Source organism: Zonotrichia albicollis, chromosome 23 (assembly GCF_047830755.1).
Source record: "Zonotrichia albicollis isolate bZonAlb1 chromosome 23, bZonAlb1.hap1, whole genome shotgun sequence".
NCBI lineage: Eukaryota > Metazoa > Chordata > Aves > Passeriformes > Passerellidae > Zonotrichia > Zonotrichia albicollis.
The window spans coordinates 6064970-6089696 of NC_133841.1; the positions used below are offsets into that span (position 1 = coordinate 6064970).

The 24727-nt window shown below is 52.2% G+C and overlaps 2 protein-coding genes across 2 annotated transcripts; both read right to left on the bottom strand.

The window, feature by feature from the left end:
• Positions 1-8970: 8970 nt before the first annotated feature.
• Positions 8971-13931, bottom strand: LOC102073216 (somatotropin-like). Its single transcript, XM_005496437.2, has 5 exons — positions 13922-13931; positions 12902-13065; positions 12015-12131; positions 11508-11669; positions 8971-9171 (listed from the first exon to the last, which is right to left on the bottom strand). Exons 1-5 carry the CDS (start codon positions 13929-13931, stop codon positions 8971-8973), a joined length of 654 nt encoding a protein of 217 aa, XP_005496494.1.
• Positions 13932-16796: 2865 nt separating this feature from the next.
• CD79B (CD79b molecule) lies at positions 16797-24727 on the bottom strand. The gene is made up of 6 exons (XM_005496445.4): positions 24589-24727; positions 22783-22824; positions 20796-21104; positions 19422-19540; positions 19122-19163; positions 16797-18794 (listed from the first exon to the last, which is right to left on the bottom strand). The coding sequence occupies exons 1-6, from the start codon at positions 24653-24655 to the stop codon at positions 18696-18698; spliced, it is 678 nt and encodes a 225-aa protein (XP_005496502.2). The 5' UTR covers positions 24656-24727; the 3' UTR covers positions 16797-18695.

Genomic DNA, 24727 nt, shown 5'->3' on the forward strand with positions numbered 1-24727 from the left:
AGTTTTCGTGCTCTAACAGCTTCAGCTGCTGCTCTTGGCAATGGCCCCGGAGCAAAGGAGTCCCTGGGCATTCCTCTCCTTCCAGTGTGTGCCTCCCTTGCAGTGCTGATCTTTCCTCTGGGGTCTCTGCCTCTTCACTGGCTCCAGCAGAGCAAGCCAAGCCTGCTCATCTGGAGCTCTAGGAACCTCTCTGACAGCAATCCCATTCTCCTGGGATGTTTCTGTCCCATCCAAAGAGAGCCCCAGGACGCACCAGGAAAGAAGCATCTCTCTGGTCTGCCCCAAGGGGATAATAGCATGGACTGAAGGGCTCTTCTCCTCACCACAACACATCCTCCACTCTGTTGTTGTACTCCCTGGCCTTGAGATGAGCACCTGCTGCTTGGTGTACCCTGTGAGCCTGTGTTTGTGTCCAGCTGCTGATCTGCTCTGTTACTGTTCTCCAGCTCACAGAACTCTTCTACAGAGTCGGGGAGAAATAATGGACATGGAACAAGGCAGAGAGCTGAACACCATCCCAGTGCTGGGCGTCGAGCCCAAGGAGCCTTCAGTGGGAGATGGTGAAAGTGTAATGCTTGTGGTTGCCCTGACCCTGAGCACTGAGGGTGATGTCAGCAGCCCGGACAGTTCCAGAACAAACTCACATCCCCCTCAGCATCTCTTGGGGTATGAAGGCAAAAGAAGTGCTCATGACCTGAGGGCCAAGGTCAAGAAGAAGCTGCACAAGGCTGAAAGCATCAAGACTGCCAAAAGTAATGTGGTGAAAAAGACACCATCAAGCTGGCAGCAGGAGAAAATGGAGTCACGTTTATACCGGCAAAGATCAAAGCCTTCAGCGGTATCTGCTGGATTAAAACGTGGTGATGATACTTCCATGTCTGCACCATACAGAGATAAGGAGGAGGAAGATCCAGCTGCCAGCAAGTACTACATCAAGACACACAAATGGCACAAGAAGCAGGACAGCCAGTATGGGGTTGGATATAATCATCTTTTCTACCAAGTTTCAGAGCCTGTGAAAGTGCAGCGAAGGTCGAGATCTGACCACGATCTAAACAAGAATCTGGAATTTCTCTCTGACCTGTTGATTGGGAGCCGCCCCGCTGCGATGAGGAGAGGAAGAGCCAGAGCTGAAGAGAAGCATTTCTCTATAGACAGGCACCTCCTGATGATGCCACACACCACACGGGAGGAAGACTCCATGTTTCTCAACAAACCTGTGAGGCCCCAAAGTCCAGACCTTGCTCCAGTTCCGAAAAGACGGGAAACCAACGTTGATCATCACCGGCCAATGCAGGAAGCACACAAAGGCCTGCGAGCATTCACGGCCCACGTGGAGCGAGCCCTGAACAGGGACTGCAGCCTGCCCCAGCTCAAGCACGCCTGTGCCAGGATGGTCATGAAGACCAGGCTGCTTCTAAAGCTGCTCACTGAGAGGCAAGAGAACCAGGGGGCCTATGACCCCATGGCCCGGTGTCGTCGGCAAGAGAACATGATCACTTATATGGCCTTGGTGAATGGCAAGGGACACACATGGAAGGTAGGAGAGCTGCTGGACACTGCTGCACATGTCCCTCTGGGCAAAGGAGAATGCAAGGATCAATCCTCTTACCCCTATGATCTTCCTTTCCTCACAGCACAAACTAGAAGTTGTGTTGTACGTGGTCACGTTTGTGGTTTTGCTGCTTTTCTTCATCTTCGTCTTCCTGATCCTGAAGTGCATCTTCCACGTAAGCCAATTTCTTTTTTGACACAGAGCTGTCTGTCTTGTGGCTGGAGTGCTCTGGTGACAAGCCCCATGTGCCACTGCAGATGGGCCTGCATGTGCTGGCTACCACAGGAGATGTTGTTCCATGTCTGGAACTTGTGGCAGCATCCACAGCAGCCAGCTCAGCAGGGTCCAGCCTACCTGAGGGAATCTTGTCCTGCATCCTGTCTCGGCTCTCCCCAGCTTTGCTTTGCTCTCCTGCCTTCAGCCACAGAGCAATGAGAGCTTTTGCCCTCTCCTGTTTGGCCGAATACTACAGGAAAACTGATGTTGCAAATCTCCCATATTCCTTCCCCAGAAGCGCTCTCAACGTTGTGAACTTGACTCCCAGCCCTGCGATACTGTGAATTTGTGTCTGAGAAGGTAACTGCTCCCTGCCCCTGCCACTGCTGTGCCACCAAGAGTCTTTCCCGTGCACAGCAGCTCCTCCTGGAGCCCCGCAGCCGCGCAGGTGCCGCTGCCCAGGACTCTCCCGGCTGTGTTTCCAACACGTCGCGTTTGGGGCAGCCCCGGGCGAGCGGCTCCTGAGCGGCAGCGCTGGGCACGGCCGGGGGCTCCCAGCCCAACCAGCCCTTGCCACGCCGGCGCTCGGATGGATGTCCTGGGCCCCGGTGTGCTCCCGAGTTTCTGTGAGCACCAGCAATACCTCTGTGTTCCCAGAACAGTCTCCTCTGCTGATGGCTCTGCCCTATTTCTCCCTGCTCCCTCCCCACAGTGGCTGCTGAAGAACTCACTCCCATCCTCTCCACTTGCCTTTTGCATGCAGGGCTCATTCTCTGCATTGCCAGCCATTGCCATCCCTGCTGGGGCTCCCCATCTTCCTTGGGCTCTGCTGGCACAGCCCCGAGCAGGGAGAGGTGCTGGCACCTGCTGCAGCCATCCCTGGCCAGACCTCCCTGCTCACGGAGTGGGAGCAGGGAGCTCTGGGCATGGGATGGCCTGAAGCCTTTTGTCCCCATTCACCTCGCTCTCTCCATTGCTTTGCAGTGTTGGAAATGCCCCTTCCCAACTCCTCCAGCGGCTGCTGCGCACACAGGGCAGAGCACAGGCAGCCCTGTTGCCCACAGCCTCCATCACCAGCTGCCTTCTCTCTTTAACCCTATTTTCCCTTCCTGATTTTTCAGGTTCTGTGTAATACTGCCAGAGAGTGGGAGGAAGTATAACAAGAAGGCACAGCATGTAGAACAGAAAAGTGCAGATAGCTCCTTTGATTGTTTCCCCTGTGTCCCGCCCATTCAAGGTGCTTTCCCGTGCTTTTCCCTGTTCAAGAAGTCTGAATTGCCATGGATTCGACGTATTAGGGTTGTCTATGAATCCGAGAGACAGGCATCCCAGGATGAGATATAGTTTGAAGAACTGTGGTGGAAGAGTTTTAAGAAGTTAATGGGATGCCCGCGATTCGTCACTTCACATTTTAGTTGAGGCTCTCCTTGGATGCCGTTTCATTGGTTGCTGTTATTTCCATGGATGCTTTTTCCTTGGTTGTTGTTATTTCCATGGATGCTGTTTCATTGGTTGTGGTTGTTTCCTTGGATGCTTTTTCTTTGACTGTTATTTTCTTGCTGCCCTTGCTGAAGGAAGGGCAGAGGGTGCTGCAGACAAGCACAAGCTTTGGACACCCTGAGGAGGCATCTCAGGGTTTTCCTCATCCGTTGTGGTAATTTTTCCCCTTGCATTAGTATAAATAAAGTTTGTTCTTGTTCTTCCTGGTGTTGCTGATGTCTTTGTAAAAGCAGTTTCTGTTCTCCCACATGGAATTCGCCAAATTCAGTTCTAGCTTAGCCTTTGCTTTTCTACCTTTCTCCCTGCATGCCCCAACAATATCCTCGCCATCCTCCTGTGTGCTGCCCTTACTCCAAAGCTGTAAATTCTGTGTTTTCCTGCAGTCCCAGGCAGAGCTCCCTGCTCTGCCGCTCTGCTTCCCCACCAGCTCATCTTTGGGCACACGGGCACGGGCTGTTCCTGCCTGTGCCTTCAAGGATTTCTCCCTGCACAATGTGCAGCCTCCCTGGACTCCTCTGCCCCTCAGCACAGCGTCCCCAGGGAGCCTCTCAAACAGGGTGGCTGGACTGACTCCCCTGGGCTGCCCCTCCAGCCTGGATGGAGCTTGTCCACACGGTAATTGTCTCAGCCCCAGAGGCCCAGAGCCTCCACCTGTTGTGTAGAGGGAGCTGGGAAGGTGAGATGGGCCAGGAGGGGATTCCCCTGCTGCCCCCAGCAGGGACCTGTTTCCATTCCCCCTGGTTTTTGGATCCCCTCCTTCTGCCTGCTGGTCACACTCTTGGTGATCCTCGGCTTCTTGGCAGGTGTCTGTCTGGGACATTTGTCCAATGGGTGCTTCAGAGTGGCTCCAGCAGTCCCTCTTCCTCTCCTAAACCCTGGCACTCATTATCTTTCCACTTCCCCGTTTAGTATTACTTCTTTCACAGTTCTTTCCTTGGAGATTATTTCCTAATTAACGTTGGTTTTGTGAAGCCAGAGTGTGCTGTGAGCTGGGAGAAATATCTGTGTTCTTTCATGGCTGTGCATGTGTTTTTTTGTGAATGTGTGCATGCTTGTTTGTCTGGTGCCAGAAGCAGGACTTACATTTGACCTGGCAGGGATTAAACCCCTGGAGTTGGTGGATCAAACTCCACTGATTATGAAAACCCCATTGAACTAAAATTTTCCTTGTTAGTCCCCTTTTTGCTGGCATGTTTGTAAAAGCAGTTTCTCTTCTTCTGTCTCTCTTCTCTCTTCTCCTTCTCTTCTCTTCTCTTCTCTTCTCTTCTCTTCTCTTCTCTTCTCTTCTCTTCTCTTCTCTTCTCTTCTCTTCTCTTCTCTTCTCTTCTCTTCTCTTCTCTCTGAACATAAGGAGGCTCAGGGGGCACCTTCTGGCTCTCCCTGACATGAGTGGCAGCCTGGAGGGACAAGAGGAGAGGAAATGGCTTGAGTTGTGTGACAGAGGTTTAGGTTGGGCTTTAGGAAGAATTTCTTCACAGAGAGGAGGATTAAACCTTGGAATAGACTGCTCAAACAGTGGAATCACTGTCTGAGGAGGTGCTTGAGACCTGGCTGCTGGTGGCACTCAGTGCTCTGGGCTGGGGGACAAGGTGGGGATTGTGGGGGTACCACTTGTTGGTTTCTGTGGGTCTGGATGGATGGCACTTGAGGCAGTAATTAATGTTTGGACTCAGGTGTTTATTATTTCTTATCAGTAAAACATCTCGTTATTATGAGTTCTGCAGCTTTTCTTTAGAAGGCACAAAATAGCCAACAATCTCTTGGTACAAGGTCTTTTAAGACTAAACTATCCAGTTAAAAACTGACACCTGGATTATTTTCTCTTTTAACCCAAGAACTGATCCCACAGAGCTGACAATGCAGACTTTTCTGTCCAATTGCAAAATGCCACCCAAACCCACGAAGAAGCAGCATGAAGAAGAAACCCAGAATGACACCCTGTGCCCTCCATCTTGCTTCCATCCACAACATACTAAAAATCCCAAAACCTCAATTTCTCACCCAGTGACACACCTACACTACTCTCTATAATCCATTTCACACTTTTGTGGATTCCAGTCTAGCTTAAAGTCTGGGAAACTTTCTCCTTGAATGAGGGTCAAAGTCAGTGCTCTCCCGGGGGTCAGGGCACCCCAGAGCAGAGAGAGAAATATTCCCAGTGCCCTGGGTTTCCACAGGGATGGACACAGGTTGGACTCGATGATCTGGGAGGGCTTTTCTGACCTCACTGACTCTGTGATTCTGTTACTATGACAGGAGCTAGCCCTGCCCCTACTGCTCAGTCCTCTGCCAGGGTCTCCCCACCCTCACACGGAATTTTGGGAATATTCCTTCCCAATATCCCATCTAACCCTGGGGAAGCTACTCCCCCTTGTCCTGTCCCTCCATCCCTTGTCCCAAATCCCTCTCCTCTCCTGGAGCCCCTTTAGGCCCTGAAGGGACTCTGAGCTCTCCCTGGAGCTCCTCTTCTCCAGGTGAGCACCCCCAGCTGTCCCAGCCTGGCTCCAGAGGGGCTCCAGCCCTCACAGCAGCTCCATGGCCTGCTTTGGACTCACTCCAGCAGCTCCATGTCTTTCCTGTGTTGGGGACCCCAGGGCTGGAGGCAGCTCTGCAGGTGGGGTCTCACCTGAGCAGGGCAGAATTCCCCCCTCACCCTCTGGTCACACTGCTGGGGATGGTGATAATTTCATATTTTGATGCATTTATAAGCCAATAGAATATAGAAATTGCCCCAGCAGGGATTTACCTTCACAGATACCAGGCTCCCTGGTCACTCCCTTGTGAATCACCACATCTTCCCACTTGGAGTTCCCCAAATTCTGTGTCCACACACTGGATTTTGCTTTACCTTTGCGGTTCAAGCTCAGCCAGGGCCAGGTGATTTCTCCTGTAGCAAATCACCCCTTTGCTCTTTATATTTGTTAAACAGGTTACATTTCTCTAATTTCAAGAGGGATTTCACATCATTCCTTTGGCTCATCCCTGAGCTTTTTTTATGCAAAGCGAGGTCAAAATACCTGGGCAGGAGTTTGTTATGAAATAAGACACCCCCCTCCCTTCATGATTTGGTGAGCTTGGTGTCCCTTCCCATTGCTTGAGCTGCCTCAGATGGTTATTCATTACCAGGTTACACAATCCCATTTCATTTAATGGAAAACATGTTTAAAAGTAGAAGGAACCTTTGTTTTATGTAATGTTAATGCCCCAACTACTTGGAGTTCAACACCTGTGGTTCACAAGACTCTTGTGGCTCAACACATTTATTACAAGGCTTTTTTTTTTTTTTTTTTTCCTCTTCTTAGAGAAATACTTTTCCTGTGCCAGTGCAAATAAGTCCCACAGCTACTTCTTCTGGTAAGACACCTTCCCCCTCCAGTTTTCTCAGAGCAGCTCTGGGCTTTACGTGGGCTCCTGCAGGGAGGGTTTGTTCCTTTTGTTGTTCTGGAAGTGCTGCACACGTCTGATACTCTATCTAAATAATCCTGCAGCTCTGCTGGTTCCAGATATAGCTGACCTCAATAAGTTGACAGGAAAACACCTCCTTTCTAAAACCAGCATTTATTTGGGGGCTTAATTTTAGTAGCATTTAGGTTTATTGCCCATTTCTGTTGCTGTTACATATTTGGAGGAGAAGCAGACATTGGATGTGATGCACATGCTGTCTCAGAACATTAAACTTTCATCCCTAATAAAACACTGCAAAACTCTTGGAAACGATGAAGACAGAGCTGCTTTAATTCTGTGGCAGCTGAGATTAAAACTGAGATCAAACAAAACTTCTTCTTTGAGGTCAAACTGTTCCAAAGACAATTCATTGGCCTGCTAGAGAAATCAAGTGTAAATTCCTCTTTACAACATGTTTTAGTTTCCTCCCCGTGCACAAATTTTTGTCCTATATAAGGGGCAGCTTCCCCAGAATTTACCACTTGGGAATGTTTCTGCTTTGGAAGGACTGACTGACATCACGAGGCAATGAGCCAGAAGGACACACAGACACTCTCATCCTGAGCAAGTCCTTCCAAATCCTCGTCTGTTCCCCTTTCCATCGGGCTGGACAGTGCCCTGTGGAGGGTGGGTTCTGCATTCCCTCCCACCCTGTCCCAAGGGAAGGGAGCAGGCAGGGAGCTGAGGGATGGTTCTGCAGGAACAGAGCTTTCTGTTTGACTCTGCTGCTCCCTTCCCTTGGGGGCAGTATTGGTCAGTCAGCTTGCTGTGCGCCTTTGGAAGGGGCTGGAGAGCAGGGCCTGCAAGGGGGAGTGTGGAGAGACAACAAGCCAGCAGAAATTCCATCTTCTCAACAAAAAATCTGATGGGGACTCATTGTGTCAAACCCCAAAAAGCTCCAGTTTTGCTGCTGCCCCTCAGTAAGGATCCGTGCCCAGGGACAGCAGGTGACTCAATGTCACCTCAGGGAACTGGGTGTCACAAGGGTGGGCAGACACTGCTCCAGGCAAACTGCAGGAAGAGTCAAAATATCCTGAGTGGGAGGGACCCCCAAGGATCATCCAGTCCTCCCCTGGCCCTGCACAGACACCCCAACAATCCCACCCTGGGAGCTCTGGCAGCCTGGGACCATTCCCTGGCAGTGCCCAGCACTGGCTCATGGCAGGAGCAGCTCCAGAGAAGCCAAAGCCACCCTGGAGTTGGCTCCTTCCAAGCAGACAAGGAAATGCAAACCCTTCTTTTAGTGGGACAAGCGGAAGCACATCAGGGTCCCAGGAAATGGCACCACAAGGACAAGCACTGATGGAGCTCACCACTGGGAATGAGTTAAAACAACTGAGGGGATTTGGGGACGCCTCTGTGTGCCCTCATTTCAGCTGTTTCAATAACAAAGCATGACCCTGCAGGGCCAGGGCTTCTCTTGCTGTCAGCTTTTCCCCCTTTGCCATGAGGTTTGTGGTGATAAGTGCTTGCATCTGCAGAGGTGAGTGGGATGTGGCACAAAACTGAGCCTCCCCGGGGAAGCTCTAGTGTTCCCAAATGCAGTGACAGGAAAATCCTCTGCTCAGGGCTTGTGCCAGCACCCACTTCATGAGTACCACCAACCAACAACCTTGGACTCAGCACCTTCCAAATTGACCCCCTGCCCCACCCACCCTCCTCAGACCCCAAATCTGCCTCTCAGCCCCAAATCTCTCCCAAGCCACAAGTTCACTCCCCTCAATCCCAACTCTGCCCCAACCCTAAATCCAAGCCCTAATTTATCCTTGCAGACCCAAATCCACCACCCAGCCCCAAACTGCTGTTCAGTCCCAAATCACCCTCAGCTCCAAATCCACCACCCAGTCCCAGATCTACCCCTAAATCTCCCCCAAAGCCACAAATCCACCCACCTCAGCCCCAATTGTGCCTCACCCCATATCCACCCCGTAGTCCCAAGTCTATCCCCAAATCTGACCTCCCAGCCCCAAACCCTCATCCCCTGCTCCCAACTCCACCCCAAATTCCCCCCAGCTCCAAATTCAAGCAAATTCTCAGACCTAAACCCCCTTCCTTAGCTCCAAATCCTCATCCTCCAACTCAAAATACACCTCCCAGCCCCAAATCACACCTCCCCCTGTGGCATCTTGCCCCTCCCAGCCCCCCAAACATTGTGTCTCCCAAAAGCCAGACTCATGGCCCCCCCCAAAAGCCAGACTTGTGTCGGCAGTAGTGGGTTTTATTCTCCAGTTTCTTCTCCCTGGAGCGGGGCGGGCTCAGAGGGCGCAGTTCCCCTCTCCGTAGCGCCGGCACCTCATCACCTTCAGGTAGGTCTCCACCTTGTGCAGGTCCTTTTTGAAGCACGACAGCAGCCCGTAGTTCTTGACCAGCGCGTCCTCCCCGCGCAGGTGGAGCTCAAATTTCTCGTAGGTAGCTTTGAGCACCTGCGGACCCCGCGGGCTGCGCTCTTCCAGCTCCTGCGGGACAGCGGGGACACTCCGGGAGAGGCAGGGCCGGACAGGGGCGTCTCCCAGGGACAAACCTCCTGCCGAGCCCTGGGACAGGTCAGGGGCATTGCCCCCGCTCTTAAATGGGATTTCAGGTGTGGTTTTGTGTAGCAAGAGTCCTTGTAAAGCATATGTATTGTATAAGTGGCTGTGCTCTAGTCCTAGTTATTCTAAATGAGACACAGCTGCTGCCCAACTAAGGACTTCACAGCTGTAGCTCATTTAGAATAACCAGGACTGGGGCACAGCCACTTATACAATACATATCCTTTACAAGGACTCCTGCTACATTTTCCCCTTTTTCTTTTACTGACAGATGTTCAAATATAATACAGATATTTAAGTACAATATATACATTTCCCACAATACATGTTTTACCCCAAGACTCAAAGGCCTCGTACAACACGCACACAGCTCTTTGCTCAAAGGCCATATTCTTCACAGTTCTTGCCTGTCACATATCCTCAACTCAAAGGCTGTGTTCTTCCACAGCTCTTGGCCGTTTTTCCCACAGTCCTGGCTCAAAGGCCATCCACAGCTCTTGGCTGTTCTTATCTCTACCAACTATCTCATCAGGGTCACCACTTATTGTAATCGTGTTGTTATTATATTATTTCTAGAGTCCAAACCTTCTGACTGGTTTTCTCACATGCAGCTCTTCTCAGCAATGTAGTTCCTTGTGGCTTCATCAGGGCTCCTCCAAGGCCCTCAACCCACCCTCTTTTATCCTAGTAGCCTTCACGAGCCACAGCTGCTGCCCAACTAAGGACTTCACAGCTGTGGCTCATTTAGAATAACTAGGACTGGGGCACAGCCACTTATACAATACATATGCTTTACAAGGACTCCTGCTACCGTTTTGGGCGCAGGTGGAGGTGGTGCTGCGGGGTGATGGCACACTGAGAGTGCCAGTGACACACATGGGGCTGTGGGGAGGCAAGAGTGTCCTAGGGGGGCTTAAAATAAGGGCAAAATCACAGAGAAATACTGGTGGATCAAACCCCACTGACAGTGAAAACCCCATTGAACTAAAATTTTCCTTGTTGCTCCTCTTTTTGCTGATGTATTTGTAAAAGCAGCCAAAGGGATGCTGCACAAATAATTCTCTCTTCCCCCACTTTTCCCAAAGCTCTGATTCAGCCCCACATCTCCATATGGAGATCTGTGCTCAGCCACTCCCCCTGCTGTGCTCAGCATCAGAATGGTTTTGGGGAAGTAGAAAGTGTCATCAATTGGTGAAAAAGGAATTAGAAAGTGTCCTCAATTGGTGAAAAAGTGTCATTTGTGTCATTTGTGTCATTTCAGTGTGTGGCTCCCCAATGCCCAAACACACATAGAATGCAGAGCAAAATCTGCAGTGGCCCTGATTCCTTTGCCTTCTTACTCCAGCACAGAAGCTCTGGGTGTGCTCACAGGGCCTGACTTACAGAGTTATTTAACTGCTAGAAGATGTAAATAATGGCCCAGACTAATTTCTCGCAGCTACAGCTTCAGGATGATTCTGGTACATAAACTTACAGAAGGAGCATAACTGGAGGGTGTCCTGGCACATAATGGACAAGTTAATTTTAAACAACAAACACAAAATTAAGAAGACCTTAAAGGGGCTTTAAAAGAGAGGGAGAGTGACAAGGGGGAATGGTTTTAAACTAAACTCGCTCTCTGGGAGGGTGGTCAGGCCCTGGCACAGGGTGCCCAGAGCAGCTGGGGCTGCCCCTGGATCCCTGGCAGTGTCCAAGGTCAGGTTGGAAAGGGCTTGTAACAATCTGGGACAGTGGAAGATGTCCCTGCCATGGCAGGGGTGCACTGGGTGGGCTTTGAGATCCCTTCCCACCCAAACCTTTCTGGGATTCTCTGACAAGATCTTCCTTGGAGAGAACGCCCTCCAGCTCTCAGCTTGGAGTGTTGTAATAATGGAAGAGGGAACCATCAGAGCAAGTCCTTCCCTGCATAAAATGTGTTGATAAAATGTTGTGAGGTTTCAAACGTTGAAAAATGTGCCTGTTTCAAAGTACTTTGCCTGGAGATGTAACAAATGTGCTGCTGTTTGTCTGATGTGGGGTGCTGGGTTTGGAATGTTGTGATTCCTGATGGAATCTGCTCCCTAAGGGGTGCTGGTAACACCTGTCCTGTGTTCTTACCCTCCTCAGTGGTGGGACCTGTGCACTGGGGGTACATGATCTTGTTATCAAAAGGGAAACAAAGTCCAAAGGATGTGGAATTCAGGGAGATTTCTCATGGTCTGTGGATCCCTGAGAGTGCCCCGTGCCTGGAAGATCTCTGTTATCCCACAGCTGGGACTTACCCTCATCAGAGCTTGGATCCCTTCTTCCAGGTCCTTAAGCTTTTCATACACTCTGTCTGAGGTGCCAAAAACCAAGTTGTTTGTGAACACCTTGCTCAGGTACTGCACTGGGGTCAGCCAGGACTGGATGAGAACCAGGGAAAACTGGAGAAGCTCCATGTCCTGAAATTGAGGCAGGAAAGGGTCAAAGCTGAGTAGGTGCGGTGTTTGGTGGAGTGTCCTGCTCCCTCTGGAGCAGCCTGGAGTGACCCAGAGAGGGACACTGCTCCTGCAGCTCATTTTGCAGGCTAAGGGCAGCACACAGCCCCAGGTTCTGTGCAGACAGCAGTGTTCTCATGCTGGAGCTGGGAATATGATTTATAGTGTAACCAGAAGAGTCTGCAGGGTTTAAACAGCAAAGAAGAGAGAGGAGGGTGAAAGCACCAAAGGTTTCACAGGTGGAAACGCTCTGATCCTGCAGTGGGGACTCCACAGTCAAGTCTGTGCCTGCCCCAGGTCAGAACTCACCGATTTCTGCTGGGCATCCTCCTTCCCTGTGGGAGCAGGGATGGTTTCTGAGTAGCAGTAGGCTACCTGGGAGTTTTTGTTGGTGTGCCTTTGGTCCTCTGGGATGTAGCTGCGTTCCTGTGGAGACATCCCAGATACACTCAGGTCTGCTGCCCGTGGGCTGGAGAAGAGCACAGAGAATTCCCGAGTTGTCCTGCATGATTCCTCTTTGCAAGGAATAAATGGGAGACAGGAGGTGCCTCTGGACAGGGTGGGAAACAGGAGTTTGTGTGTTGGCACAACAGCTGCCCTGAAATTCTCCCTCTCCCTAGGGCATGCTCTTCAGTAAGGGTCAGCTGTGCCCGGGGGCAGCAGGTGACTCAGTGTCACCAGAGGGTGTCACAAGGGTGGGCAGACACTGCTCCAGGTGACTGCAGGAGGAGGAGGAACAGAACACACCTGGGACAGGTTCTCCTGGGGAGGAGATGATCCCCAGGGACAGCCCGTGCCAAAGGGACAGCCCATGCCAAAGGGACAGCATGTGCCAAAGGGACAGCTCATGCCAGCTCTTGGGCAGCAGCAAACACTTGACAGGTTTAAGCACTCAGAGCCTCCCCAGGGACAAAGGTGACAGGAAAATTCTGCAAAATATCTGTGCCACCTCCCATCTACCCCTGTGCAGGGGGTCTGGACACAGGTGGAAATGGCCCCAAGGAGGCATCAGAGAGGGGACAGAGAGGTGACAGTGTCCAGGCTGGTGGGACACAACCTGCCCTATCCTGTTAAGCTTCCTTCTCCTCGCTGAGAGCTGGCAAAGACACCAAGAGCTGGGAATTCTCTGGGAAGCTTTACAGCCCTGGAGCCACCAAGGAAACACAGAGGAGATGCCCTCAGGCCACAGCACTCACAAACTCCTTGTAGGTCTCGGCAGCCAGGAGATGAAGGTGCTGAGCCCTCAGCACAGCGTTGGCAAACAGGCTGGACAGGGGCATGGCTGGGAAGGTGGCAGCTGCCTGTGGCCACTGCAGTGCCATGGTGATCACAGCAATGGCCAGAGGAGAGAGGCAGGAGCCTGCAAAGTGGAGAGGAAGGTGTTGGGAGTCCTTGGGACTGTGCTGAGGAGGAGGTGGCACCTGGGAGTTCATTCCCAGCCTGTTCTCCTGTGGTGGATCCATGCTCACCTTCCATAGTGCCCTGTTGGATACTGTGGGCTCAGCCCTCCCAAAATTGAGGAAGACCCTTTCACTGGACCTGCTCTTAGGGCTGGGGCTGCTCCCAGTGAGACCAGCAGCGCCTTCCTGGCTGGAATTGTGGTTGCTCCATGAAAAATAAGGGGTGTCCCTGTGGTTTTCCCTGATGTTTTCCCCTAGGCCTTGTCCCTGCCTTGGCTGGCATCACCTGTGCTGTGACCAGCTGCTTTTGGTCCCTGGGTCATACGTTTAGCATTTGGTGATCATGGTCAAGCCTAAAGGTTTTCAGCCCATGACACCCAACACAAATGTCCACCTGTGCTCACACAGTCCACAAAGCTCATCTGAAACCAAAACCCTCAGGAAGAGGAATGCCCTGGAGCCTGTAGGACTTGGACATTATTAGACATCATCCTCATCCCTGCCTGAGGTTTGGAATATGAGTTTTATTATCCCTGCCAACATTTATGGTAATAGTAATTATTACAACTGGCTTGATCTTGTTATTTCAGCTCACAACACTCTCCTTGCCCACTTTAGGTTAAAGATTAATTAGTGGATTAGAGTCACACTTCAGAGAAAGGTTTTCTTTTTCATGGATTTAGAAATTGACATATTTTAATTTAGGAATGGTAAGAAGTGTGTGTAGCCCACCACAGAACAACCCCATCATCATCATGTCCTGTCACCCTACACACCCAGTACTGGAAATCCTTTAAAACTGAAAAAAAAATGTACCTGGAGCCATTTCTGCTGGTGAGTTGCTCAGATGTGGCTTGGTTGGGAATGTTTCCTTCTTTCACCCGGTGAAGGAAACTGTGGAGCCCCCCCTTATATAGCAGGGGGTCTGTTTAAAATGGATCTGTGTGTCCATGATCACAACAACAGCTCTGCACCTTCCCCCTGCATAAATGCATCAGTGTTCACAGTGGTGCTACCTCATCCCAGGCTTTTTCACAGATGTGCAGCTTGGGGATCTTTGTTTGCCTCAGGATGAGACCAGTGCTCCATGATTTCGCCATATTCTCCTGCTTATTGCAATTCAAGGTTTCCTCATCACAGCAAGGCCCAGATGAGATCGTGGTGGGATTGGTTGTGTCCTCCTGGTGTTCCTGCCTGGCTCTGCCACCTTGGCCCACAGGCATGAGCACTCACCCTGGGACATTTCTGGCTTAAAGAAAGCGGAGAGTGGCACCAGGAGAGGTTTAGGTTGGATATTGAGAAGAAGTTCCTCCTGAAAGAGGTGTCCAGCCCTGGCGCAGCTGCCCAGGGCAGTGGTGGAGTCCCCATCCCTGCAGGGATTTAAAGCTGTGTGGATGTGACACTTGGGGACAAGGGTTAATGGTGGCCTTGGTGGTGCTGGAGGAATGGTTGGACTGATAATCTTGGAAACCTTTTCCAACCTAAAAGATTCGTAATTGTGCAATGTTTTCCTCTCTGTTGTTTGTGGGGATAGAGCTGGCTGGATATTGTCAGATGAATCCCATTTCTGCCAAGGAATTGCTCTCAATTTCTCCCAAAATGTCAAAAGTTCAGCCAACACTTTCGCTGAGCTGGTTTGTCACAGGGGAGACAAGGAGCTGTCCTGCCCTGGGTGCTGGTTTGGATTCCAACCTGCCCACTGCAAATCCAGAGCTCTGGGAGCTTTCTCTGATTCTCAGCTGGACAAGGCTGTGGGAAAACCTGGTCATGAGCTTCTTCCTGCTCTGCCTGAGATGCAAACATGAAACACTGTGGGATTAAGGAGAAGAATGGTGGGGAAAGCAGATAGGAGGGATGGGGAAGAGGAGATGGGGAAGGGAATAACAGAATCATGGAGTGGTTTGGGTTGGAAGGGACCTTAAAGCCCACTCAGTGCCACCCCTGCCATGGCAGGGACACCTCCCCCTGTGCCAGGCTGCTCCAAGCCCTGTCCAGCCTGGCCTTGGAGAAGAGAGGACACAGCCCACCCATCCCTGCTCTTGAGAAAAACAAAACAGAACCTGGGATGGGCAGCTCCAGGGGTATTTAAAGGATTTTTATTCCACATAAAGCCCCAAACCAAACTGGTTTGGCCTTTGTTTGGTGTTCAGGGGGTGTCCTGTGTCCGGGGGTGATTTGGCTCGCCCAGGCCCCCCGTTTGCTGTGTGTGGCTCTGGTTTCCAAGCAGCAGCATCACCCCCGGAGCCGCTGGAGCTGCGGGAGGAGAGCGAGGAGAGCTGCTCGATAAACATGAGAGGAGCAGGGCTGTTCCGAGAATCCCCGGGTGTTGCTGCTGGAGACGCGGTGGTGTCACAGGGAAATGTCACTCCCGGCAGCGAAGGGAACAGCGGGTCCTGCGCTATCAGGTGTCCCGTCACCCCACGGCGGCAACATCTGGGCGTGTTTTTGTGTTTTGTGCTCCAGCTCGTGTTTAAACCCGCCAGGGCTCAGCCCAGCCCAGCCCTGCATGACGCCGCTGTGTCAGTGGAGATCCCGCGTCCTGCGCAGCTCTGGGTCAGAGCCGTGCTAAACCAGCATGGTCCGGCACGGAGGGGCCGGGCTGAGCGGGGCCAGGCTCCTCGGGACTGGCTCTGTCCTGGCACGGAGCTTTGTCCGGGGCTGGCTTTGTCCCGGTACGGAGCGCTGCCCCGGGCTGGCTTTGTCCCGGTCCCGACACGGAACGCTCCGCTCCCCCGGGCTGGCTTTGTCCCGGTCCCGGCACGGAGCTTTGTCCCGGGACTGGCTTTGTGCCCGCGCTGTCCCGCAGTAAATGAGGCAGAAGCGGCGCCTGACGAGCGCCGGGTCAGAGGCAGAGCCGCGGTTGCACAAGCGGCTCCCAAACCTCACCCGGACCAATTTTTGGCTCTGCAATTCCTGCATTCCCGAGCCGTCTAAAGCAGCGTCACACTGCATGATTTCCACATTCCTCGGAAAAGAAAAAATCCCTCCATTCTCTTCAGGATGGCTCCATGTCCGCCCACCTTTCCCCTTAAAACCTTAAAACCATGAGGTTTTAAACAGGTGAAACAGCTTTTCCTGGGTGTGCTCCCGGGATTCTGGTGGTCCCCAGCCCAGGGAATCCTGACCGAGGAGCTGCTGCTGAGCTCTGCAGAAGGTTTGGGGTGTGGGGATTATCTCTCATAACTCACTGCTCCAAGAAGAAATTGCATTTCAGATTTATGGGGATTATTTACCAGAGGTGGAACTGCTGGGTTTTCCTGTGAAAATGAGGGTGAACCCCCAGGTTCAGCTCCCCAGGCAGCCCCACCTGTCTGCCTGAGCATCCCTATGGAAAACAGGAATTTCTCTCCCTACTATTACCTGGAAGGGGCTTGTAGCCATGTGGGGTCAGTCCCCTCTCCCAAGGACAAGAGGAAACAGCCTCAAGCTGTGCCAGGGGAGGTTTAGATTGGATATTAGGGAAATCCAGCCATGGCAGTGGGAGCATTCCCATCCCTGAAAGGATTTAAAAGGTGTGTGGATGTGGCACTTGGGGACAGGGGCTAGTGGTGGGGGACACAATGATCCTAGAGGGTTTTTCCAGCCTGTGTGATTCCATGATTCAATGATAGAAATCAGGACAAAATACAGAGCCTGGGCTGTATAGACTGATATATTTATTTACATTAAATATGTTTTAAATGCAGACCACTCTCAATATAGAATGAAATGAACCCCAGGCATCTCCAGGCTCCTTAGAAACTACTCCAGGCAATTCAAATAAACCAACAACACTACAGAAATTTTTATTTACTTCTGGCATTTTAAAGGAGGCCAAAGCCCTGAGCTGAGAGAGCAGCAGAGCAGGACTTGGGTGACAAAAACTGCTTTTTGACACAAGTGGTTACTCACCAGGTGCAAACAGCAAATTATCTTTATTTTTTTCTATTATTCTGTTGAGTCACTTGAGTGAGTTATTTACAGAGACCTGAGAAATCTGGAGCTGGGAAGGCCAGCAAAAAAAAAAAAAAACCAAACCAACTTCCATCTTTCATTTGGCAACTGAAAACAAGGAATGGAGGGATGAGCTCTGCTAGTCCTAAAATCTTGGCAAACATGGAAACCAGGAACAGCCAGCTCTTTTCTCTCCCTGTGATGTTCCTTTTTTAAATTAACCAATTTTATAAGTAAAATGTGCTTAAATAACTTATATATATATGTGGCAGAATTAATTTGGGGTCATTTTATTTAACTAGTACAAATCAATTCCAAAATGCTGTGTTTTGTGCTGTTTAAACTGAATTCCAGTTTTCCACAGAGTTGCTTTACTGGTAAAGAACCATCCTGTTACTTCTGAAAAGCATTTTTTTGCTTAGAATTTTACCCTTCTTTGGCTGTTTTTGGGGTGCAGAGCAGTTGCAGGAGCTGCTTGGAGCCAAAAATGTCGTGGAACACCAGGACACAGACGCCTTGGGACAGTTTGAGCCACAATGTCCTTGTCACCCTTGTCCAGCCAAGCCCCCAGACCCGGTTTTGGTGCCCAGCTGGCTCTGAGCCCACCACCCTCAGCTGTTGCTGCCATGCCAAGATAATTCAATGACAAACCCAATCTCCAGGTGTTTTTTAGCTTCTCCTTCAAGCCCAGATCTAGCTGAGAGTGGAGCTGCTGGTCCTGCTCTGGATCCTGGTGATTGTCTTTGTCCCATCCCAAGCTGATGTTTTGGCACTGTGGAGGTCCCCATGGGCAGCCTCACATCTGCTCTTGGTTTTCCACCCCTGCCTGCCCTCTGGGGGAAGTTTGAAGAGGTGAAGTTTGGTTTCCTGCTAAGCTGGACCCAAAAAGCTGCTCATTATTCCCAGGAAATCGGCGCCAGGATTATGGGACACCCCTGGAATGGGCTCAGCAGGATGGAGCAGGATGAGGATTCACCCATTGCCTTTATTAGGACTTCAAAAGCAGTTGGAGGTTTGTGTCCCACAATTTACAGTTTTCCCAGATGTTCTGAGGTCACACATGTCCCTCACCATGGGGACAACCTCGTGGCAGGGGCCAGCTCTTGCTTGGGGAGCAGCAAGCCTTTGGGACAGAGCTTTCTGCCCAACTCTTCCATAGTCTTTGGAGAACAGGAGGTGCTTTTGGGGGATTCTGCACCTCAGACCTCTGCCAGCTGGGGCTCTGGACACAGCCTTGGCTTTGGCAGCTGAAGAGTGGCCTGAAATTCACTTCTCACAACAGCCCCACAGTGCTGTTGGCAGTGTCCCTGCAGTGCCTGCTCCTGTCCTTCCCGGGGTGGTGGGGCTGGAGCAGAGCCCTCATTCCCAGCCCTTCCTTGGCACTGCCCAGCTGGAGCTCAGTGCTGAGGCTGTGTGACCAGGGGGATCACAGGTGGCTCCTAATTTCTACAGAGGCTTTAGGGGTCGGTCAGCAGGGTGGGGACAGTGACAAAGGGGCAGGGCAGCCTCGGGGACACAGGCCAGACACATGAGCACCCCAGACGGGCTCCCAGCCCTGGGCTGTGCAGGTGTTGGCAGCCTGGGCTCCAGGCAGAGCTGTGCTCCAGGGGATCTGTCGCCACGGGGGCTGGCAGGGCTGGCAGGGGCACAGGACCCCTCACTCTTCACCTGGGCGCTCCCCCACCGTCCACTTGGCCTTCACGTCCCGGAAAGGAGTGATGTCCTCGTAGGTGGCCATCTGCTCCACCTCCAGCCCCTGCAGCAACAACAAAGGAGGGAGGGACATGGCAGGAGGCTCCAAGCATGGCACATCCCTTGGACACCCACTGGGGACCCTCCCTGAGCCTGGAGCAGCTTCTGACAGGGACAGAGAATGGACATGGTGGGTGTTGGATGTTGGGTGTGCACTGGGTGCTTCCTGGGGCAGCTCAGCACAGCTGATGTGTAATTTGGGAGGAAGGTGCCCTGATCCTTGTCCCAAGGAAGGGACTACAAGGTGAGCCCCAGCAGACACCCAGCAGGGGCACAACCCCCTGTGTGAAGGCTCAGGTGATGTTAGAGAGGTCCTGCTATCGTGAATTACCTCATAGGTGTGGTCCTCCTCTGGCCTCTTCTTCTCTTCACCCTATGGAGAGTCACAGGTTGGGGTCAGCACTTGCCAGGATCCCCTGTCCCCAGCCTTGCTCCCCCAGGCCAGGTCCCAGCACTTCCTCAGGCACATCCATGGAGTCCCCACACAGCATTTGAGATGGGTCTGTTCCCATTTCAGATATCCATGTAACCACTCACAACCCCAAACCCATCCCACAGCCTGGACTGGCCTGCCTGGGAGGCACTGCGGGACACTGGGGACATCCCCTCTGCTGGAGGCACTGTCACTTGCCTTGTCTAGGAAGAGGAGGATGGGGATGCTGATGAAGACGACGAGCAGGATGGACTGGATGATGATGATGGCATCTTTCAGTGTGTTCCTGTTCTGGAACTGCTTGATGCTGCTGGTACCTGGGAGCAGCACACAGGGAGAGCCCAGGTCACCTCTGGGCCAGGCTGCAGGGGAGGATGAGCTCTCCAAGGCCAGAGTGTGTCACCAAGGGGGATGTGGGGACCAGAGTGACCTGTCCTCTGCATTGGGAGAGACCAGAGCACTGCAGCTGCCCCCAGGGTTGGCATCAGGGACCACCAGGAGCATGACAAATCTGATTTATTAGAGGAACATGTCCCTGGTTTGTGCAGGATGGCTATGCCAGGGCAGACCCAGGGAGGTTGTCCTGCTCCTTGGGGCTGGCAGTGAGGGATGGAACCTCTGGGGTGCCACAGAGCACCCACAGCTGGGTCAGAGAGGGTCCCACCAGCACGGGGAGAGGAGGAGGTGTGGGAGCACCATGGAGAGGGAAATGGGAGAGTGTTGGGGAAGATGAAACAGGAAAGCCTTATAAATATGATTGTTTGGCAAAAGATTTTGAGAATATGGAAACTATAAGTGAGATTGAAATGAAAGCAAGCTTTGAGATCCCTCAGTTACTGAACAACTGGAAAACAATGATGTGGCTGGCTGAAGGTGATCCCCTTTTGATGGAACAACACTCTCTGCTTGCAGGCAGGCCCAAGGGTCAGAGCAGACCCTACAGCTTGGCAGAAGGGGCCCAAAGAGGAGTTTTTAGAGGTTTAAAATATAACCCAGTATGGTAATGTAATGATTCTTATAGGCTGTATGTAAATGCTATAGGATTTGTATCTTGTACTAGATTGGTTAGTGAGAATTAAAATATTCAGCACAGAAGAAGATTTATTGTATTGTATCAGAAACTTCACTCTCTTACCCTTTTATGCTCTTATGTTTTTTACTCCCTTACTCTCTCACCCTCTCTTCTCTCGGGCCTGCTCTGAGCTGTGTTTGGCAGCTCCCAGCAGGGCCCTGCACTCAGGCCCTTTGCAACAAACCCCAAGTTCCACGACCAGAAGAAGATTTATTGTAACAGGAACCTCGTCCTCTTTTACTCTCTCTTTACTGTCTTTACTCTTACTCTCTCATCTCTTTACCACACTCTTGCCTTCTCTCTCTTTACCTCTCTCTCCTCTTGGGCCTGCTCTGAGCTGTGGCTGGCAGCTCCCAGCAGGGCCCTGCACCCAGGCCATTTGCAATAAACCCCAAATTCCACAACCTGGCTGCAGAGATTTCTCATCTCCATTCGTCCTGACCCTCCTACCCCCTGATGTTTTACAGACTGGTGCCCAAATGGAGCTGCCACTCACTCACCCATGACCCGGAGCTCTGTCCCACATGAGTGCAGCTTCTCCTTCTGCGTCAGGCCCTTCTTGTCACACACGTAGATCCCGTTGTCCTCGGAGCTGGTCCTGAGGAGGGTCAGGTTGATGGAGGTGTTTGTCCTCTCGACGTGGTACCTGGCCGTGTTCTGATCCAGCACAGAGAGGTCCTCCTTCTTCTCTGCTGTCTTGTACCACTGCATGTCCTGGGGCTGCTGGGAGTAGCACACGAAGTAGATGGGCATGTTCTTCTTGACGGCCACATACCGCACGTTCTGGTGCACCGAGGGACACATGCCATCTGCAGGGGACAAGGCTGTCACTGCAGACACCCATGAGAGCCCCCCATTCCTGTTTTCATGCTGCTTTTGAGCGTCCAGATTGGTTTTGGTGAATTATCCTCATCCCAGATCCCCCAGGGAATGGGAACAGCCCCAAGGCTGCTGCAGCTCCAGGAGGGTCTGGACCCCATGCCCAGGGATGCCCAGGGTGGGATTGTTGGGGGGTCTGGCCAGGGCTGGGGCTTGGACTGGATGATCCCTGGAGGTGCTTTCCAATCAGGATATTCTGTGATTCCATGAGATCTGTGGCTTCTGGTGGAAGTCTGCTTTTAACTGATGCCTCAGGTTTTAACTTTTATATTTTTCTGTGCTGCTTTAGTGGGGTGGCTCTGAGCTTCATATTAGGGGATGGTGAGCTCTCTGCACAGAGCAGGGAGACAAAACAATTCCTTCTCCAGCTGGGGACCAAGGACAAATGATCCAAATCTCAGGCCCAGAAGCACAAACAACGTGAACTGAAGAGAAAAAAACAAGCAGGATGGGACTGCATGGGCTAAAGCCGGAATTGGACAATCAACTCCAATATGCAAATGGAGCAGAACTTATGAAAGTGAGAGACCCCATGACCAGTGGGGCATTTTGTGACCATTTTGTGACCTGGGGTGCAGCCCTGGCTGGGCTCTTGTGCTGCCCAAGGTGGATCCATTGAGGCCTTCCAATAAATAAATAAACCTGTGTGGTATTCACATGCCCTCTGAACAGACAGAAGCTGTGAGAGAAGTGGAGAAAAGAATGATCAAAGCATTTCTTATCTCATTTGCTGCTCCTGTGCTTGTGAACATGTGGAATGTGTTGGAAGATTATTTACCTGAAGGGATTTGGTAACTGCTGAGGATTGTTTTGTTTCCTTGGCCAATCACACAAAACTGTGTCCTGGCTGTTGGGAGCCAGTCATGAGTTTTCTTTAGTATTCTTCAGTAGTTAGAAATAAGTATGATATAGTATAGTGTGTATCTCTTTATTATAGTTGTGATATCATATAGTATAGTTTTAATAAAGGGATTGTTCAGGATTCTGAAGCCTTGGATTCAGATGCCAATCATTCCCAGGTTTGGGATTGCCCTGATATCCTTCAGCTCTGTCTGGTCTCTGTTCTTGCTCAGCCTTCACAAGGCATCATAATGGAAACTCCAATTTTCTGTGGGAATACCTCTGCTCCAATACTCCTGTCCTGCTCCCACCCCTCTCTGTGCACATTGAGTTAATCCCAGCTCCAAAATTACAGCCTGTGGAATCCCAGCTGGTTTCTCTTTTTCTTCCACATTTTTTGGCCTTTTGCTTTATTATGTATTTTTTTGGCCATGTTTTAGTCCCAGAGTGGTGACTTTAGGAGCCCTTTTGGGTTGCAGAGGTCACCCTTAGGGCCCCATGGGTGGGAATGGCCAAGGACAGTGGCACAAGGCCACTGCTGGTCCCAGACTTGGCCATGCAGAGGGAAAACCTGTGGGTGCTCAGGAAAATCAAAGCAGATCTGGCTTTGCAGAGGGGGAGGAAGGAGCAGGATTGGGGATGAGCCATGGGGGATATCACAGCCTGGGAATGCCTTTTGGGATGGAAAGGCCCATGGGGGGTGGGACAGCAGCTCTGTGGGACCCTGGGGACACACGGAGGGGAGGAGCCCAGCGGGTCTAGGGGTACCTGTGCTGTTCTCAGTGCTGTTCTTCTCTGCTGGGGTCCCACCTGCAAGAAGACAGAAGGGCCTGAGAGCATGGCCAGGAGCCCACCAGGATGTCCCCAGAGGGATGGATGTGCCCTGGCCCTTCCTGCCCACTCCATAGGGATGGAGCAACAACAGGACAACAGCTGCCTCCTGCTCAGAGGGCCTGGGGCAGCACAGATTTGGGTACAAACCCTTTGGTTTCCATACCGTCTCCTGAAAGTTTTCCATCTTGTTTTCTGGTTGATACCCCAGTGAAATCCACTCGCTATAGTGTCCCCAAGGCTGGTGCCTCTCAGGAAGGCTCCAGATACTCCCAGCCCTGCATCCCCACTCCCTGAACCAACCAGGAACCCTTCCCTGCTGGGATCTCCTGGCTCAGAGCCCTGTGGTGGCCAGGGGTGTCCCCAGATCCCGTGGCCACACAGTCCCCTGGGACAAGGGCTGGTGCTGTGGGCCTGCAGTGCAGGAAGCAGGGGCAGGTGGGGACCCCCCAGCACCCACGGGTGCCCTGCCCACAGCTCCAGTGCCGCTGGGCTGGTTCCTCTTGCTGCAGCTGGGCAGGAAGCCCCAGCCCTGTTTACTGCCCCGCTTGAGTGCCTCGTTCCCTCCTCTCGATGGAGATTCACCAAACCCTGTGGAGGAGCTGGCACCAGGTGGGGCTGCAGCACCTCCCTGCAGGGCAGCTGCAAACCTCCCCGTCCCCAGAAGGAGAAGGAGGAACAGAAAAAGAAGAAGAAAGGTTCAGTTCCCTAGGCTGAGCTCTGTGCCAGCCTCCTGCAGACTCCTGGCTTGGGCAGGGGCTCCTCTCATTGCCCCAGAGCCCCTTCCAGGTCCCTGCTGCCCTGCCCACGTTCAGCACTGTCATCTCTGCAGGCAAATCCTCCCTTCCAGCCCCATCCCATTGTGTTTCAGGCTGGGAGATGCCCTTTGTCCTGGCTGTATCCCTGTCACCTGCAGTGCCACCAGCCAGGGCTTTGCTCCCCAGGTTCTAAAGGAAAGCCAGGCTGGTCCCTCACACCCCTCTGAGGGTTCCACTGCAGCCACAGGAGGGCTGAACTTCCCCATCCTGCCCCAAAATCATCATGAGAGCCATGTTCAAACCCTGCAGCCTTGAATCCATGCTGGACTTGTTTGGCCACCAGAGGAACCCTTTAAATTCCTGTTGTCCCCTGGGCACATGCTGCCTTCTGAGGGTGCGATCTGCTGCAGGTTCTTGTAGCTGTCCCTGTGAGCTGGAAGGGGACAGGAGCCATGTCCTGGCTGTTGCTGCTGCTTCTCCAAGGGGAACAGTGCACATGTTCACACAGACTTCACAAATCACTGCAAATGCCTTTTTCCTGCCATTTCTCCTCTGCTCCTGGGCACTGAACCCCACAGAGCAGAGGCTGTACCCAAGGCAATGTGCCAGCCCCATCCCCAGGCCTCTGAGAGTAATAAATGGTTAATAAACCTCAACAACCCTTCTTTCCTGCCACCTGCAGCCCCGGCTGGGCTGGCTCTGCACCCGCTCAGCCCAAGCCACCTGCCTGCCCCACAATGTCCTGCCTGCACACCCCGAGGGAAGCCAAACCCAAACCCCAGACAGGCACTGGGCTCTGAGCCCTGTGTGCCCTCCTGGGCTCCCTGTGAGGCTCCCAGCACAGAGCAGGGCTGAGAGAGACCAGCACAAAGCTCAAAATCATTGCACTGAGAGGCAGAGCAGGGGAAGGCCCCGAGCAGGGCGCACAGCCCAGGGCAGTGTCCTGGCTCCTTGCTCTCGAGTGCAGAGCCCATTTGGTGCCTACCTGTGAGCAGAGGCAGCAGCCAGAGGGTCACCGGGAGCAGCCAGAGCCTCGTGCCCAGAGCAGCCATACTTCAGTGCCCAGGGCAGGAAAACATCCAACCTGTGCTTCTGCAGAAACAGCGGCTGCTCCACCACCCTGG